Source organism: Galeopterus variegatus, unplaced genomic scaffold (genome assembly GCF_000696425.1).
Source record: "Galeopterus variegatus unplaced genomic scaffold, G_variegatus-3.0.2 Scaffold251, whole genome shotgun sequence".
NCBI lineage: Eukaryota > Metazoa > Chordata > Mammalia > Dermoptera > Cynocephalidae > Galeopterus > Galeopterus variegatus.
In genome coordinates this window covers 435,929-456,502 of record NW_007726362.1, presented here as the reverse complement: position 1 = coordinate 456,502, position 20,574 = coordinate 435,929, and the positions used below count along the sequence as shown (strand labels likewise).

Here is a 20,574-nt window from a genome sequence, read left to right as displayed (position 1 = left end):
ATTTGTGTAACCCATATCCCAGTCAAGATATGGAATATATCCATTACTCCAGAGAGCTCTCCTGTCTATGCACCTCCACGCTCCTCGGAGCCAGTGACTGTTCTGATTTCTATCATCACATGTTGGTTTGCCAGTACTTGAATTTCATATGTACACTTTTGTGTCTGGCTTCTTTTGCTCAGCATGTTTTTGAGATTCATCTATGTCTTTTTGTGTATCAGTACTTTGCTCCTTGTTATTGCTAAATATTATTCCACTGGCTGGATATATCACAATTTGTTTAACCACGTACCTGCAGATGGACTGCTTAACTGTTTGGGGCTACTGTGATTAAGCTGCTGTGTACATCCTTGTACCTGTCTTTTGTGGACATATGTTTTCACTCCTCTCGGGTAAATACCTAGAGTGGAATTCCTGGGTCAATATCACTCAGTTTTGTAGTCCTGAAGAAGCCACACGACCTCTGTAGGACATGGCCTCCTCAGCTGGGTAGAGAGACAATGACATCTGATGCCCTTTCCCCTCAGAGAAGTTCTGAGCACGCTCTCTGCTCTTCACAGGAAGGAGGGCAGGAAGTTTCAGAGATGCTGTAGTCAAAACTCGCCTATGTCCTTGATATAAATCTTACCAGTAAGATGTTCAGTTCTTCCACAACTTAAAGGGAATCTGAAATGTAAAAGGACCCTAAAATGGGTGGGGCAATGCCCCCCACCCCAACTGTGGTGGTGGTTGGGTCTATGTGGGCATATCCTTCAAGAGAGGGGACAAAGCTCATTAATGAGTGGGTGCATCTGTTAGAAACATCTAATATTCTATTTCTTAGTGCTTTGAATTTCCACAATTAAAAGGGTTATTGCCACCTTTACTAAAACAACAAAACAGGATATAAAAATCTGTAAATCTGCTGAATCTTCACTTCTACCATCCCTGGTTACAAAATAGTTATCTTTTTTTTTTTTTTTTTTTTTTTTTTGTTTTTTTTCCGTGTCCGGCAACAAATCGCAACCCTCAGTGTTGCCCCCGTACCGGACCGGGGACCGGCAATGGGATTGCAACCCTCGGTGTTGCTCCTGCGGAGATATATTAGTCCATCGTTACTGAGAAAAAACTGAGGTTGGAACAAGTAGTACATGCTTCTTGTTCTTGTATTTGTCAAAAATAACTTGCCAGAACAACCACAATCCCTGATCGCAACCCTCAGTGTCGCGCCTGTACCGGACCAGGACCGGCAATGGGATCACAACCCTCGGTGTTGCTCCCGCACCTCGCTCAGCCAGTGAGCGGCCGGTCTGTATGTGGGATCCGAACCCTCAGCGGGAGCGCCGCCGCACTTCCCAAGTGGCGCACTGTAGCAGTGTGCCACCGGGCCGGCCCACAAAATAGTTATCTTAAACATTCCTGTATTAATAAAAATAGTGTCATCCCCCCCATTTTTAAATCTTTGTCTTTTTATTGTTGAGTTGTAAGAGTTCTTTATATATTCTAGATACAGGACCTTTATCAGATATATGGTTGGCAAATATTTTCTCCTATTGTGAGGATATAAGCCCCTGTCCCCTTGAAAATGTGCCATGTCCAGACCAGGTCATTAGCAAATACTACCGTAATGCACATTCCTAGAATCAGCCTTCTCTGAGATTAGTACAGACCAAAAATAAAAACACACACACAGTCCTGGTCAGGGCTGTGAAACCCAAAGGGTCAGGATTCAGTTAAGAGCAAAAAATGTTTTACTTTTATTTTTTATTTTGCACGTGCTAGATGGCTATTTCAAGAAGCCCTCACTAACCTGACAACATCAACCATTTCCACCCTTGATAGCCAACAGTTTCTGAACACACGAGCTTACTTACCAGTGCAGGGTATCCTGAAAGCAGAGCGGTACCCTTCCTAAGCTCATGTCCTTGTTTAAGTAGGGATGATGCTAACACAAGCAGTTGTTCCTGGCCCTTTCCTTATTTCATTAATCCTCACAGTGCGATAGGCATTGCCTCTACTATACAAATGAGGCTTAGAAAGATTTAAGGCCATCTATCTCCCAAGTAGCAGAACCAAGATTTGAAACCAGACCCCATAGATGTCAAAGGCTCTCACCACTTTACCTCCATGCTACCAGAGTTCAAAAAGGTCATCCAGAAAGCTCTAGATTTACATACCAACTTTTGTCAGCATATCCAGGACTGCTCACTAAAATACTCTAAGCTGACATTCCATAATCATGGGCTATAAAATTGTTTACCCAAATCACTTTCCCTCTGATCTGACTTTATTCCAACTCCTTTGGAACTTATATTTGCCTTGCCATATGTAAGACATTTTATGGGTGTGAATACACAGCTCATAACTACACTTAAACAGCAAAGAGAGAATGGCCCTGTATCTCTGTCTTGTCTTACTAAACATCTGTGCTCATACTTCCGCCCATGTGTATGTTCATCATGTTCATTCCCTGTCCTACATGTGTATACCCTGCTTCTACTAAGGAATGTAAAAATCTAACCCACAAGAGCTATGCCCTATGCTTTTCTGTATCCCCAATACCTGGCACAGTGGCTTATAACAAAATAGATGTTCAATAAATGACGTCAAATGAAAAGATCCTGGGGCTGTGGATAACAGCAGCTATTCTACTTGGGAAACATCTAAACTGGGGCAAGTTATTTAAGTAAGCCTCAACTTCTTTGTTTTTAAAGTGGGGTTAACAATGCTTGCACTCTGTCTCATTGAGTGTTAACAAGGATAAAATTAGATGGTAAATATGAATGCTTTTGTGCACTATAAAGTGCTATAAAGACATAATCTATTATTATTATTATTATTATTATTATTATTATTAGAGATCACCACTGATTTGATTGTTTTCTTCATTTTAAAATAATGTTTTGTTTGGGGAGGTTTCTTATAAGTGGCATGGTTGTGAAAAAATAAATGAAACACTATGTGCTCACTGCCATCGGTACTCCACCAATGCTTTCAGTAGCAAGAGGAGATTAAAAAGAGTAGCCACAGAAGATGCTGAGGAAGAATTAGCCATAACACTAGACCATGACACTCAGGTAGCAGGATAAAGGTTTTACTAGTCAATCAAAAAAAGAAGATGAAACTGATTACATTTTATAATAATGAATATGCTAATTATCCTGATTTGATCATCATGCATTGTACACAGGTATTGATATTCAACTCTGTACTCCACAAATATGAATAATCAATTACATTTCAATTAAAAAAATATAGGAGTAAAAAAAAAAAAGATGAAAAGCCAAAAATTAGAACAAAGTAATATATAAACAAGCAAAATACAATAGGCCAGGAAAAGGTCTGTTAGTGACCCTGAATATAACAATGTAATACAAGCCAGATAATAGAGCAATGTCTTATCATTCTCCAGCTACGAGACAGTGCTTTTACGAGCAAGGGGAAATACTGATCAAGATCATTTTCTTACCGAGTAAATAAACTTCTAAAAAAAAAAGAAAAGACCATTTTCTTAATAGGAAGACTTTAGGGAATGTTTTGCAGGTATCATCCAGACATTTACTCTTTAGGGTAGGACCTGTTCAAAAATAAACGCACAGCCTCAGAAATTCATGTGTAGTCAGGCTGAAATATTTCCCTTTTCTTTTCTCATTCTCCACCCTTAAATAGGATAGGATTTCTCTCTGAGGTATTTCCTTCTATTTTATTCTCCTCTTTTGGGGGGGTGAGGGGAGATATGTTAGATTAGACCTTATCTTGGTTGTCTTTTCTCTTTGAGATTTTCTGCTCTTATTAAACCTATGAGTATTTAAATTTATTTTGCTTTCTAAAAATAAAGGCAGAAGGGAAGAGTTCACCTAAACTCTATTCAGATAAAGCTTCTAAATGCCTAGCAAAATTCCACCAGTTCTTTTAAAGTCTGTACTGCACAGTTAATTTCCATCTTAAAAGTTAATACTTTACTTTTAAAAATAATTCTCTGTGTTAATAACTCCTGAAATTTTTAAAAAATTTTTACCTTTATAATTATTTATCATTATCCTTTTAACAATTAATTGTAAAAACCATAAGTAAATGTTGAATTTATGAGGCCAAATAGCAAGAGACACAGGAATATGAGGTAAAAATAAAATAATGTGGAAAGTTAAACTGTGCATTCATAGTCAGCCTAAACAAGAAAACAAAAAAATTAGCTTGATCTCCTTGGGTGCCTTTCTCTGGTTTAATACTTGAATTTTCCCCACCTTCCCCACAAGTGTGCCAAAATATATATACAAATACTTTCCAGGAGAGACTATGCAATGCCATTATAACCAGAAATCCAGCCAACGCTTTCCATGGCTTCTCCATTAAGACATGAGTGAGCATCTGTTCAGCCCCATGGGATTCATCTCTGGAGTCCATGTAAATGGACTACAGTAACCTTTCTCTAGACAACGTGGAAATATGGTAACCTAAGCTAGAAAACACAGATATCACACCTAGATGGGTCACATTTTAAAACAGTGGTTTCTCAACTCTGGCTGTAGATTAGAATTACCTACCTACCCAAGAGTGCTTTAAAAATTCCCAATGCCCAAGCCCCACCCACTAACTCAATAGGAGTCTCTGGAAGTGGAGCCCAGGCAGAGGTAGCTTTAAAAAATTTCCAGATGATTTCAGTGTTCGGCCTGATTGAAAGTCACTGTTTTAAGAGATTCAACGGGCAAATGTGAGGGGGAGAGCATAGAGAAAAGAAATTACTTTCTTAACTAAGCTATAGGCACTGATAACTAAGACAACCTGCTTTCTACTAATGGATGCAAAAGCTAACCTAGGCCTTTCCTATAGGATGACTTTCCTCGGATCCCAAAAAGGGTCAGTTAAATTAATTTGATGGGAAGAAATCCACTAAAATTTCTTTTTGGTAATTCTTTATCTTCTGATTATATGCACAAAAAAAACAATACATGTTCATTTTAGAAAGTATGGAAAAAAGAGAAGGACAAAAATAACATTCATCTTGCTATCATATTAAGGTAGCCATGGTTAACTTTTGGGGAGTAAAAAATAAAATTGAGATCATTTTGCACATATAGTTTTGTAACCTAATGTTTTCACTTAACAATATAATGTGAAAACCTTTCCATATCTTTACATAGTGACCTATAACGTTGTGGGTGGCTGCAAAACAACCCATTGTTTTAAATGGATTTATTGGTGATTGATTTTTGCTTTAGGTTGATTCACAGACACAATTGGGACCATGATCCCTTGAACTACAAACTAAATTAATCTGGTAAATACTGAAAGGATAAAACAGTGGTATACTGGTAAAATAGGGAAGTGGGACGTCCTGATATGTAGTATTTGCGTATTTCATTGGTGTAAATGCCCCCACCATGGCCAATTTCAAAACAACACTTTAACAACAGAGCTGCTCTCTGGAGTCAGCTCACCCTTAAAGAAAAGGCTGGCTCAACTAAACTGGTAAGTCCTTCAGTTCTGACAAGCTGTTTGAATGGTGGAGTGCAGTAAAAGTGGGCGCTATGGTGGACGATGGTGAACCACGGCTCCAGTACTTTGACATATTTTTGTTTTAAGTTTGGAGGTATCAAGTTAACAGTAATTGGGGCAGCTAGATGGCTGAAAGTTCTAACAAGAGTTTTTTAAAAAGGTATTAATGTAGTAACAATGTAGAGAGAAAGCGTGTGTACATTGGGGAAAAAACACATTCTTTGAATAGACAGACACCGGGATATGTCAGGTTAACCTATTAAGCTTCTATTTCTTTATCTGAAGATAGGAATAATAATGTTGTCTCAGTAGGGCTAGTGTTAGGATTAAATACAACATCATACATAAAGAATATAGTAAACACACATAATAAACACTCCACAAATGTTAGTTGCCTTCCCCCCTTACTAATTATACTCTAGATATTATTACATTAAAGGAGGAGGGTATAAATCGTTTTAACACTTTATTTTAGAAAATTTATTCATGTTTATCTCTAAATTCCACATCTCAATGGTTTAAACCAGGGGTTGGCAAACTGTAACCTGTGGACCAAGTCCAGCCTGTTTTTGTAAATAATGTTTTATAGAACATTTACTTTCCACAGAACACACCATGCCATGCCCATTTGTTTATATGGTTCCATAGCTGCTTTCACACTACAGCGGCAAAGTTGTATAGCTGAAACAAATACCCTACAGCCTGCAAGGCCTAAAATATTTACTTTCTGGTCCTTTACAGAAAAAGTTTGCTGACACATGATTTAAACCATCCTAAATTTTTAAGTGAATATGTTCCTTTTTTTTTACATATTAAAAGAAAACACATAAGGATAGGAAATGAAAAAGATGAAAAAAGAAGATTCTCCTAGGATTTAGAAATTGCAAAACAAATGCTGATTTCAGGAATACCTAAGAAATACTTGGAACTCTAAGATGAAGCTAAGCTCTAATTCAGTCTAGTCAAGAAAGTATATCTTAAAGAATATTTATTTTATATATGAAGTTTCCTACTGGATTACTATTACTTCTAAACCAGGAACAGACCTTGAATATGGAACTTGGAAGAGTGAATTTAGGAGGTAAAAATGTGGAATATTATTTATAACCTGGCAATGAAAGTGATTGAAACCACATTAGTCAGGCAAAATAAGCTGATCTCTCTAACTACAGGTAAAATAACATTCCGAACATTGAAAAATGTACACAATCAAAATTGTACAGGGTAGGGGTTTAAGAAACCATTTCCCCTGCTAATTTTTGATGTTTACATGGAATGTTCCTCAAGCAGCAAATAACTTACCAATGATCGTGACAGACTGAAAATGATACATCTTTACCACAACATAAATTAATTCTCTCAGTGGGAAATTGCTAAAATAGGCAGGGTGTCAGAAAGATTTCTTTATGTCTGAAGGAAAGGAAATGATTCCATTTCTTCCAAACATTCTTACATGAAAAATAATAAACTCTCACTTTTAAACTGTCTTATTTTCACAGGGTTCTAAGGCAGCCATTACTAATTGGGGCAGTCATGGTTATCTGGTGTTGGACATGAGGCAGTCCATATTAACTCAGGGATAAAACACACACAGTTGGAGACTGCCCCCACAATACATATCACATGTAAATAAATATTACAGAAATACCCAGAAGACAGGATAGCAGAATTACACTACACTCTCAAAGCTGTGTTCTCCTTCATTCCTTAGATTAACAACATACATGTTAAATAAAGATCCTGGAAAGTCAATCTTCACCAAATAAAATGTAAGGGAAACATGGTGGCCTATACAAGGAAATGGACAAATGCCCAATGCCCAAATGAACCAATTCACCCTCTAGAAGAATGACCCTGATTCTGTTCCTGAAGTAACTAGTTCAAAACCCCAGACCAGAGAGATGAACATTTATTGAGTGCTGGGTGCATACATATGCTATCACATTGAACTCTTACACAAAATCTATATTATGGGTGTTACCAGTGACTTGCTCAGGGGAACACCACTTGTAAAAGAAGTGGTTCAGGCAAGAACTCTGGTCCATCTGCGTCTCACACTTATCCTGTCTTGAATGCTCAATCCTGACTGAACACAGGGTGTCTGTCAACTGTGAGTCCTCTGAGATGCCCCATGGAAAAAAGGTCCCCTAATCAGAGCAACTAAGTTTGGGAAACTTGCTAAATCCTCCCCATGGAGAATAACAGTGTATATGAAAGCCTTGCATTAAAGAAACCCGTTTAACTTTGTTTAAACTATCACCTCCCCAAACTTATTAGGGAATCCCTTTCCCCCAACTAATATTTTGTGAAATGAATATTCTGAAACACTCTTTGAGAAATACTACTGTAGTCACCTTGCTTGATGGAAGATGGATGAAAGAGAAATAAACTGTAAGAGAAAATAAACAGTTTTACTCAAGTCAAGGGGGAAATGCTAAGGAGATGATGTGTGATTAATCTTCAATGGCTTCCCTTTGCTCTTAGAATCAACCAAAATCTTTAATTAGACACACAATGCCTTAGTCGCTCGCTGCATACCTCCTCAGCCTTGGTACCTGGAACCTGCCAGACATCCCCTGCCACGAAGCCTTTGCAACATGTTCCCCTGAACACCTTCCCTCCTTTTCTTCTTTACCAAGAACACTGTTCCTTCTTTCCTTCTTTCCTTATTCAACTCCTATTTTGCCTTTCAAGAGAAGCCTTTCCTGAGCAGGTCAAACTTCTCTCTGGATGCTTTCATATCGCCAAGTTCTTCTACACAACACATGTCATGATTACGATGTAACATTTATTTGTGCATTTATTGGATTAATGACTGTCTACACTCCTACCAGAGGATGGGAAATATATTCCCTGCTTTACAGGAAAAAGCGGGACCTTTCCAGCTTTTCTACCATCTTTACTCACTCCTGCCCATGTGGGGAGAAGGCACTGAGCATGCTCAGTGCAGGGCCTAGGGCACACTCTGGTCTGCTCTCACCCTGGGGTAAGCTGAGATGGGCAGTTTGGGAAATACGTTGAATTCAAGGAAGACATACTAAGAATTCCAATTGTTACAGATCCAAGCTCCATTCTGCAGTTTAGCTTTATGCAGTAATAGAGTTAATATTTTGATCTTCATCTCTGACTGTTTTATTTTTTAATCACTTCAACATTTGGGAGAGGAAGACAAGAGTGTACTTTTTGGCTCTCTAGAATGCCAACACCCTCCACTAGGCGTAAATTCCTTGAGGTCCAGGAGAGGGGCCTCCTTCTGCTATTGTAGCTCAGTGTCTGTACGTAGGAGGCAGTCTAAGTGTGGTTTTGCTTGTAATCATTATGGAAATTTTCAAACATAAACAACAACAGGGAGAATGGTATAATGAACCTCCACGTACCCATCACTCAACTTCAACAATAATCAATACACGGCAATATTTTTTCATCTACTCATCCACCTGACTGAAGCAAACCCAAGACATCAAATCACTTCATCCACATATCATAAATGGTAAAGGCCTTAAAAATCTGTAAAACTATGATCACACACATATTAACAATAACATGTAAACATTTCTTCAGTAATAAATAGATGAATGAATCAACACACTCTACAGAGACCAGTAAAGGGTCAAGGAAGTGGTGGGTTTGAGTCATTATCTGTTCCCAGCCCCCTCCTTCCCCTAAAACATCACACACACTTTCATTCTCTCCCCACCTCTCGTTCTCAAGGAGAAGGGTCATGCTACTCACCTGTTGGAGTGCTGCTGCGGAATGAAGAGGAGGGGGTGATGGGTGGGGTCACAGGGGGAGTAAGGCTTCCACTGCTGTGGCGTGGTGGAGTGGACACATTCCCTCGAGACACTGAGCTGGACAGGGTCAGCGAGAGCTTCGGCTGAATCTTCTTCTTTAGGGACTCCTGCTCTCGGCGGGCAGCATCCGTCATGAATCTGAAACAACAATGGAAGGTAAGTAACCTGGGCCATTTATTGCACAGGAGGACGTACGACAGTGAACTTAGTGGGACAGATGCTTGACCTTGGGAAAGGAGCTTGGTCACAGATCAGTCCCAATCTCAAAAACTCACAATAGCTTCCCTCTTCCAATGCAATGATCTTCTAGTGTGTTGTTTTTAAGGTTCCTCAAAATCGGGCCCATCTCTTCTGTAGGCAAATCCTCCTTCCCAGGAAACTTATACACACAAAATATATCTGTACCCACTGTAACACCTTCACTTGCAAGGTTTCCTCTCGAGAGGCCCACTTTCTTTCTTTCCACCCATAGGAAGCCTACCCATCTTCAAAATTCCCCAACTATTCCCAAGCAGAGAGTGACTCCTTCACCTGCAGGTTGACAGCAGTTACCGTTTGTATCACTTAACTGCCACTTAACATATACAGCCTCATGAAAACTCTGATTCTGTATTTGTGTTATTCTGGATTCTCTTATTGCCATTTGGGGTTTAAAAACCTTCTTGCCTACTTGAAGTCTTGTCTCCCTAGGCCCTGCAATCGTTCCTAGCATACTGCCAAGCACACCTTGGTAAACGTGTACAGAATGACAGCATACCTCTATCCAAGCAGATTCCAGAAGAGGGGCAGGGAGCAGTACCAGGAGGAGCATCACTGTTAAAGATCTGTTTATGTTCTGATGTCACTACTCATAAAGGGAAAGGTGACTTTTCTTGATAGTTTCACTTTGGAAACTTCAAAGTTCTTCTTTTAACTCTCCTCTTACCTTAGTAATATTCAAATTTTGTTCTTTTCTCACTGTGTAATCTAACATTGCAGACATTCATATGAGGTCTAAAACAACCTGTGAAATGGCATTCTATTACCTAAAGAGCACAAATCTTTTTGTATTATTGGCACGCAGACTTTGTGAGCTGCATTTTTGAACACTACGATGGAAAGCACAGTGAACAGAATGTATGAAAACGTTTAGGTTATGAAACAAACACCTGCACCTACTGCTTAGGCTAAGAAACTGACCTTGTCCCTCCAGTCCTTTCTGTGCCCCTCCCCCATCAATTGTGTTTTGACTATTTCAGTACAATTCATCATAAACTAATTCTGCTACACTTAAATATGGTATTTCCAACCCATCTCACATTCTGCCCACAAAATTCCTTAGTACTTTTCCTTACTACATTATGAAGTTTTGGAAGCTTATAGTCAATTATACACCCAATGAAACAATAGTAGTATTGTTACAGTGTCTTAAAATTTCTACTTTTATACTTGGAACATGGATGGCACATTTCTTGAATGGCTTCTGCAATATAATCCAGATATATAAACTGGACTTTATATGTTGAACTGAGCTATATAATAAAGCTACATGCTTTGCTTTGAGCTCTTAGGTTTTGTGCTTCAAGATTTTGATTTAAAAAGAAGAAAGGAACGTCAATGCAAAAGAGAGTTGTTTGCACCTGGTAGCCAGGTACTCATTTATTTTTAGATGCAAAATTGATTTTACTGCTCTTAAAACTTTTTTCCTTCCTCATAACATAAACTTCTACTCAAAATATAGACTCTTGGAGAAAAGAAAGAAACTGGTGCTTTCTTTTATTGTTCTGAGGAAAACCGCTAACCAGCCCAATGCTGAGCTGCTCAAATTAGGGTATGCAGTTGCCAGGGAGTGGGCAAAACTGCAGGATAAACATGTTGCTTCTTCCCAGAAGCCCCATTATTCTCAATGGTAAGAAATTCAAACTAGTTTTTCAAATAGTAAAATAAACACAGATATGCTAGGGGGTAGAAAAAAATTTATAACTTGCATTTTAGTTAAAAGCATGGTATGTGGAGTTAGGTCTGTGTTCATCTCCTGGCTGGGTTACATACTATGTTGATAAACCCCTCTAAGCCTCAGCTTTATTCTCTGTAAAGTGGGAATAATAATTGTAGGTAATAATTTCCCTTTGTGCATGAGAACTTGATCTTTGGTTAACTTTGGTAACGTGCTAAGATGGTATGTCAACTGTGTTAATAGGCGATCCTACTCATATAAGAATGAACCCTGACTGGTAAGCTGCATGGGTTGGAGAAGACTACAGTCTACGCCTTGGGCTTCCTGAGCATGGTGATCTTTTACCTGGGCATGTCCTTTCAGGGTACTGGTGAGCTATGCCCGTGGAGTGTTACAAAAGCTTTGACTCCTGTGGGTTCAAGACCTACCAGCTCTGCCTCCCTGCATCTGAACAGCCTGCCTTGTGCACTGCTACAAGGAGAGCCCCACAAAAGGCATCCTGATGCTGCCCTGCTGGCAAGTGGTGGCTCTGTCCGCCATTCTTCTGAATGGACCCAGTGCTCTGTGTGGCTCCTGGTCATCTTGTGAGTCTCAATAATCACAACCTAAGAAGATGATCTGCTGGTGGATGGGGCAATAACAGTGCCTACTTCAGAGAACTGTTGTGAGGATTACATAAGGTAACCTGCCTGTCATATAGTAAGTGGTTCGAAAAGCAGGAGCTGTTATTATGGCATAAAGCATTATAATGTGGTTACGTCTCTATATTTTGTCTACCTTACTCAATGCCAAGTTTCTTGAAGATGCACTGCATGTCTACGGCTCTGAAAGTACCTGGTATGTGGCTCACGGGGAGTAGAAACTCTGTTTGTGGAAGGGCTGACAGGGAATCAATCCAGTGAGTGTATATCTAGTGTCAGATAGAAACTCTTGCCAAGAAAAAAGAGAAAGGCTGCTCCATGTCTTCTCTCTGGTTAAACAGTATCAATAACTCATGCTTCTTATTGTAAAATGAGCTCGGCTCTCCTAGAGCTCAGATATAAAACAACTATAAACAACCGTAACAACACACACACACACACACACACTACCCATACCTTCACCACCACATGGGTTTGGTCAGCTATAAGCGGCAATCTATTTTTGGCTTACATTCTTTAAGTGCTTTCTAGAAGGGAGAACCAGGCACCCATGTTAAAAGCATTAAACATGAAACACACTCATATAGTGCCAACCCTTCTCTCTTGGATGGGTGGTTGTGAACTTGGACATACCACCCCTAAATCATGGCAACTCTGTCATACCTTCTTGCCTAATTGAAGCTGCAGTTCCAGCTGCAGAATTTATTTCTGATGACAACACACACATGTACGAAGCTCCACGCAAATGCCGCGGGAGCGCTGGTTAACATGGGCTGGTGTCTCCTTTGCATTGCTGCGCTGTTCCTCTTTCCTCTGACCTTATTAACCATGACTTTACCTATTTTGGGGGACTTATTAAACTCTAAAGTTTTTAAGTGATGTTCCATCAATACAGCTGTTTGTCAAAATGCAGGCAAATTCCCAATGGCAAGGAATCATTTGGGGAGACAAGATTATGGAGAATCGATGAGACACAGTAAAGGCTGTGATTCCAGCCAAGACCTCGAGTCACTGGCTCTCACCAGAAAACCAGCAAAACCACTTTCCATCTCCAATACAGCTGTACTTAGCTGTGCATCCTTGAAGGACCCCAGCCCAGGTCTTTCCATCGTCAGAGTTGAAAATGTTTCCCTGTATTCCCTTGGCTGATGGAGAATTCAGGTTTAGGAAGTCACGTCACTCTGTGGTCTGATGAGTTTTCCTTAATGGATTTTGACAAGATTGGTTATCTTAAGCTGTCAGTAATCACAGGTGATGGCAATTTTAGAGCAGGAAGAAGCCTTGGTTACATCAGATCACCCAGTCCAGCCCCTTAAGTTTTCACAGTAACTGCAAACTGAGGTGGCCTGACCTGTTCAAGGTCACTTGGCTGGCTAGTGGCAGGGACAGCATCAGAGCCAATAAAGCCATGGGATTCTGTGCATCCTCGTTTCTGCTTCATGTCACAGTTTTCAAAGTTGAAAGGTTTAAGGAGCCAGAACTTAGGGCCTGGGGAAATGCAGCGAGAATCCCTCTGAGGGTTTAAGTGCTGTGCTGTGAGAGGGGCAGTGGGCTGTTGGGCAAGCAGAAGGCTCATTCTCTGTCAGTCAAGTCCTGCTGTGTGGCGCTGCTTAGCTCCTGGTGGTCCTTGTACAGGCTGTCATCCAGGGAAGGTTGGCTGTGCCCACCTCCCGAATTCTCTCTGCTTTGCAATGCTCACTGTTGTGATCTGGCAGCAGATCTGGTTGCTGAAGCTTGCTCATACTGGCTTGTGAGAAGTGACCTTTAAATTTCATAGATTTTGTGACCCAGTTGTTAAACATAGCCATTATTAAAAATTAAATTATGTGAACTTAAATCAACTATATTAAAAACAAGGTATTTAACTCAAAGCTTGCCATTTAATTATTTCACTGCATTTGGTTATTATCTATGTTCTTGAGGTTATTTACATTAATATTCTACCTGTTTGATTTACTATATAAGGGCATATGCTACTACTCTGTATTCAGTTACATGCTGATAGCTTGAAATTGGCCGTGGTGGGAGTATTTACACTATGGAAATTGGCAAGTCCTACAAATCAGGACTTTTTTCTTCCCCAAGAGTAACTTGTTTTGCCAGTATCCCTTGTGATCGCTATTTTTTTTTAATGTGGAAAAATGCATTTGAATTAGGTGCCTCGACTATTTACTAAAGGAACAAATCAGTAAAGGGGATGACGAATGAAAAAGAAAGACTTCTTCCTTTTTAAAATTATAAAAAGTAATACAGCTCATTAAGGAACACACTGAAAAATTTTTATGGATTTATAACTTGTGTTTAAAAACATTTTTTTAAATTGTGGAATATATACGCAAACGAGTGGATGTATTTACATGCAAAGTTTAATGAATAATAATAAAATGACAACCCATGTACCCACCACTCTGCTTATGATATAAATATTACTGGAACTTTTGAAGTTTCACATGTAAAAACTCCTTATTTTCCCCGAAGAGAAATATTACCCAGACACAGCTATGGTTGATTTTTCAGAGTTTTTCCTTCTAACATTATTTTTCTACACATAGAGAAAACTGAATATTTCTTAAAGAAAAAAAAAAAAAACAGCCATTAGAGACTTCATTCACTGTTGACTAACAGCCTGGAAATCTGCGGTCAGGCAAAGCAATGTTTTCATTTTGAAACTGAAACTGCTTGCAAGATTAATTTTAACTTTCCTACAAATCAGAAATGCCTAAGTTACTTTAATTTAATATGGTCATTTGTAGTAATATTTGTTATTGCTAGGGGAAGTACATATTCCTTAAGTAAATTTTCAAGACTCCATTATAAATCTTTTAAATCCTTAGACCACAATGTTCATTCAGTCTGACATGTTAAACGTGGAAACATGAATATAACACCACAGGGGGAAAATGTCAGCTGCTGGTCCAAGGAGACCAGTTTCAACCACAAACTCAGAAAATTTACAATATTTGCTGGAAGCTGGACAGAGACTCAACTGCCACCTCACTCATGGCCAAAACACCTAAGTCTAAGTGTCCTGCTGGGGAAAAATCACTTGGCTGTCACCAGCAATGGAGAACCCAGACATGGAAGTGACCACTCAAAACTTTAGTCTCTCCTGGAAAAAACTAAAAAGAATCCAAACTCTGAGATGCGTGGTATGGTTTGGTTGTTATTATATGAAATCTATAGATGGCGTGTGGTCCAGAGGTCTGAGCTGTGTGTCATCAGGAGGCTTCTTCTAAAAAAGAATCCAAACTCTGAGATGCGTGGTATGGTTTGGTTGTTATTATACGAAATCTATAGATGGCGTGTGGTCCAGAGGTCTGAGCTGTGTGTCATCAGGAGGCTTCTTCTGGGGCAAAGAAATGGGTGGCCTCTGGAAGTTGCAAGGCTCTCCTTTCTGGCCCTGGTTTTTCTTCTTGTTAAAATTGAGGCATTTTGGTTGTATGGATATGTGGAATATATCACTGCTAGGGTCCTTCCTAGCTCTAATAGTGACTGATTTCAGCGACAGCACAGTTCACTGTTTTTCAAATTTTATTTTGACCTCAACTCATTATAAGAAATGTATCTCATATTGTAGCTGGTACACACATACGTATAAATAGGGCCATAATCTGCAATTTTGAAATCTCCGAAGCTCTGAAAACTAAAAATTTTTTTCTAAGTTTGGCACCAAAAGTCATGGGAAGACAAATCCTGGCCTGAACTGCTGAAAGGCTACTTACATACTTAATCATATTTAATGTACATATTCATATGCCTCACTGCATAAACATACATATTTGATTACATGGGTCTGACCCAGACCCTGCTGGTAGTATTATGTGACATGTAGTATTTGCACTATATTATCTAAAACAATATGAATTATCAAACATATCTGAACTCAAGGCTAAGAAAAAAATTTTTTTTGACAGCTGGCTGGTACGGGGATCTGAACCCTTGACCTCATTGTTACAAGGTGGCGCTTTAACCAACTGACCTAACCGTCCATCTCAGTGACAAGAAATTTTTATGTCAACATCCAGAACAAAAATTTAATGAAATATATTTTTCTATTCTATTTCATTTTAACAAAATACGCTGGTCATGACCACCACATTGATTTCTTGACCCACTAACAGGTAATGGCCTGGAGTTTGAAAATATTAGTGTAGAAGTTAAGATGGTGGGCTTTGGAGATCAACTGTCTAGATTCTAATCCCTGATCTATGCTTTGTAACTGGGTGACCTTGGACAAGTTACCTAACCTCTCTGTGCCTCAGTTTTCTCATGGTGACAACAACAGGACTTACCTCATAGGGCTGTTGTGACGATTGAATGAGTTAATACATATAAAGCACTTAGAACAGGGCTTGGCATTTTGTGCTTGACAAACGTCAGGTTCCTGGCTCATAACAGATGTGAACAGCACTTGTACTGAAAATGCTAACTCACTTCATTTCTGACATCTATGCCAGCACTTTGGTTACTTCTGAGCTGAGGTACTAAGCTGATGGAGTTTGGATGTGTTGTCCCCGCCAAAACTCATGTGGAAATCTGATCCCCAATGTGTCAGTGTTGGAAACTGATTGAGTCATGGGGGCAGATCCCTCTGAATGGATTAATGCTCTCCCTGGGGGAGGGGGGAGTAATGAGTGAGTTCTCGCTCTATTAGTTCCCGTGAGAGCTTGTTATTTACAGGACCTTGGCACCTCCTCTCTGTCTCTCTTGCTTCTGCTCACCATGTGACCTGCTTGTACCCGCCGGCTGCCTGCCACCTTCTGCCATGAGTAGAAGCAGGCTGTGCCCAATGCAGCTGTCCCAGAATCGTAAGCAAATAAACCTCTGTTCTTTATAAATTACCCAGTCTCAGGTAATTGTTATAGCAACACAAAATGGACTAACACAGAAGCATTAGGATAAATACTGCCATTGTTGGGGAAAATGCTGAAATAATTTTCTCACAAGCCTGCTTTATTCTTGAAGTAATATCTTGTCCTTGAAAGTATGTTTGCTTACTCTTGCAATTAATCACCACTTGTATTTTTGTCTTTTATAACAAGAGCTTATCTGCCTAGACCACATGAATGCTGAGAAAGCAAAACCTAAAACCTGGAGAAGTTTGCCTATATAAGCCCTGTGAGAACTAGGTTCAGGGTCCAGAATTTCAGAGCACGAGCTCATCTGGACCCTCTAGAGTAATAAACTTCTGGCTCTCCAACCCTCTGAGTGTTCGACTGCTTCCTTGCTGAGTTTGCTTCCACAACACCATCATGAGTTCTGCTGATTTTGAAAGCAAAGGGCTGCCTTTACTGATTCTGTGGGCATTTATTTAAGTAGTGCTGTGATCACAGAACAATTCAAAAAGGTAGTTATAGTAGCTAAAATACGAGAAGGTTCCTCTCATTAGAGACAATGCACAAGAGGCCATCTATAAACCCACACACCTCCTCTTCTTTACTTCCTTGCCTTGATTTCTGGAGAAGAACAGGAGGGCAGGCAACAGGAAGCCCTGCACGCAGTTAGCTGACAAAAAGATGTCCTTCTCTCAGAGGCTGCTCTCCACGTGGGGGACTCAGAAAGTTGCACCAGGCTCTGACGAGGTCAGCCATCAGACCCTCTGCAGAAAGCACCACATCCAACTATGCTTCATTTGAAGTTCAAAGGCTTTGTTCTGCCTTTTCAATGGCCCTTTGGGCATTGTCATTTTTCAGTAAAAACAAGTTTGTGAAACCCAGAAAGCCTGTGAGGAAAGCTGCAGGGAGCTGGCAGATAGGCCCTGAGATTCCAAACACTCCCAAATGCATCTCTCCGGACAATGAGATTTCTAACATGACAAAGAAACAATCCAACTTTCCAGTAGAGAGTCCAACCAGGAGACCATGGATTTCTCTTTTCTCTGGCTACTGCTGTGTGCAACCCAGGACAAGGATTGACAGAGAGCCAGTAAGTAAACCAAGTGGTCTGTGGGATATTCGAATCGAGGTCGTGGGAAATGACAATGCGAGTAACGGGTACATTACAGCATGCGATCATGTGCGGCCCACATGTCAAAGGGTCCGGCTGTTCCAGGTCCCAATGTAATGATGGCTTTCAGAATGCACATCTGCTAATAAATCCACAGGGCGGGTCTTCTCATTTTAGCAGCAACTTAAATCTATGGTGAAGTTGAAGGAGTATTTGGTTAAAACAGCTGGCCAGTGAAACATGACCTAGAAGCAGCAAGTAGAGCAATCACTTGTCAGCACCCCTTCATTAATGGAACAGCCTTTTCTGGTGATCTGGGAGCTCAATGTTCTTCTCAGTAGAAGAAAATTTGGACCCCCAAATAACAGTAATTTCAGAAAGAGTCTAGTAATGTTTTGAATAATCATACTTCTCCTCCCAGAGCTATTTTTAACTTCATGATTTGAGGCCCATGGGGTGGATTCTAAAGCATCATAAAACTTTTTGCAGTATCACCAAAACTCTGAGTCCCCTTTAATATGCTGCTATTAAAATTTTAATGCAAAATAATAAAATTAAAAGCAGCACCAGAAAAAAAACCTCACTCCATCTGATCAGATAAGTTTGGCACTTCTGAGGGTTTTTTTTTTTGGTGATTTTCACCCAACATTCTCACTGGTAGTGGTCATAATTTGTGAAGTACCTGGCCAATGAATCAAATTCTGTTCTTGGGCACCAAAGCAAAGCTGACAGACTTGCTACATCAAGAGAGACATTTATTTTTTTTCTCTTTGTTTTTCTTTACTACGTTTTTATCTGACATATATGGAAGGATATAGTTTCTGGTCTTTAAGGAATTCTCTAATTTGCATAAAATAAATGAACATGAGGGTGAGCCAATTTCATACCAGAAATTGTAGCTAACATTGCTTATAAATATTCACTTTTGGGGGCGAGCAGAGAGAGGAGAAAAAGAGAGGAGGGTAAGGATAAAAAACAAGAGGTAATCTTTCTCTTACCTACTGTCTTGGCAATCATATTTTATTTCTTTATTTTTTTTCTTTTTATTTAAAGGCAGCTACAGTTATTTTATATTGTCTTTGGTATACTATAGCTTGGATATTTAAAATATTTGAAAATACTTATTTAATAACTAACATTGGGTTGCCAATTTCTATATTGCCAAGTGTACCTTATCTAATTACCATCTCCATTATCCACCTCTCATTTTAAAAAGAAAAAAGCCATTTTAACATAAAATATAGGAAGGGCATAATCTTGGAATAAAATAATCCTTTCTTGAGAAGGACTGAGATTACGAAAATAGAACAAACACATGAAAAAGTTACTTAAAAATTTGATGCAGAAAAGCTACAATATAAAATTATATTTCATTATTATATGTTAATTGCATCATATGTACATTGTAATACATTGTTTAGAATAATGTGTTGTTTATAGTTCTTCCCTAGAAACAAGTTTTTAAAAAATATTCAACTTTGTTTTCTATCATTGTCATTGCTAAAAGTTCAGTTTCAAGGAATGTTGACCAAATAGTAATCTTAAATTCAGGCAGAACCATTTGAAATATGCTGGGCAAACTGAAAGAAGACAGCTACAAGAACACCTAGATCCAGTAGCTTCTCCTTTCCAGGAGCTGCAGTACGATGAGCAACAGCCGTATCCTACTACAGCTGGCCACACGAAGGGAAGGGGTGGCGGGGTGTTGGATACCCGCTGCTCCCTGGCCCCGCAGGCAACTGAGTCACTGCAGACCAGTGGAAACAGCCTCATGAGAGCATCATTCGAAGACAAGCAGCTGTTCTGTGGACGGTATGTATGGACCACATTTTTTTTTTCTTAAGCAATTATATCTTTTCCTGAATTTTAGCACTCAAATGAAATCTATGCATAAAAGCTGAGTAACTGAAATAACAAACAAAACCCTATTCCTGAATACTATTTGTTTGTATATTCCCAACAAATATTGGGTCCTTTCTTCACAACTATGGAATAATATAGTCAATCTACCTTAATGAAAGCTCTGGCTCAGAGTCTAACGACTGCTCTTTTAAGCCATTGGTCAGCATAAATTATCAGTGAAGCAATTAATTTTGATTTACTTTAGCCTGAATAAAGTAAACCATGGTCCTTTTCATCATTAATGCCAAGAATGAAAACAAAAACCAAACAACAACTTCTGAAAACTACACCACAAGTCTTTGGTTTGGAGCATCCTTCTCTTGGCAACTCTCTCTCATCCTTTCCATTTCTTTTCTACTTTCACTGAATTGTGATTAACTATGGCTATTTCTTACACATGGTTTTCATTGCTAATTTACATCCATGTAAAAACCAATGAACAAAACAAAGAAGTTGCATTTTATGAGGCTCTGTGGTATAAAACTACAAATAGCTTCTGAGTTTTCTTGTTTCCTCCTCTGCAAGTAAGTTAAATCAGTTATTGAGGTTTCAATGTAACTACTAATGAGATGATGCTAATTCTCCTAATAAGCTGGAAGAAGTTTAAAAGCTGAAAAAAAAATATTAGATTTAGGGGCTCTTGGGAATTTTAGTTCCAGTATACAGCTGGGAACACAGCCTGGTGGTTTAAAAATCTAGGTTCTGGAGGCAGGCTCCTAATCTGATATACTAGGAGTTCAAGCTGGGGCAATTTATTTACCCTTTCTAGTACTGGGGTCCTCATTATAAAACAGAGGTCAACCCAACACCTACCTCATGGTGGTTGTTACTGTCAAGATCTCATGTGAAAAGCACTTGGCCCCACATCATACTAAATATACGT

The 20,574-nt window shown here is 39.3% G+C and overlaps 1 protein-coding gene across 1 annotated transcript in view; it reads right to left on the bottom strand.

Annotated features, from left to right (window-relative positions):
* The window catches only part of JAZF1 (JAZF zinc finger 1), a 158,161-nt gene that overhangs the window by 53,519 nt on the left and 84,068 nt on the right, over positions 1 to 20,574 (bottom strand). Inside the window, exon 2 of the mRNA XM_008566526.1 lies at positions 9,208 to 9,404. Within this exon, the coding sequence (XP_008564748.1) occupies positions 9,208 to 9,400 (193 nt within the window). The 5' untranslated portion in view covers positions 9,401 to 9,404. The remainder of the gene's footprint in view (positions 1 to 9,207; positions 9,405 to 20,574) is intronic.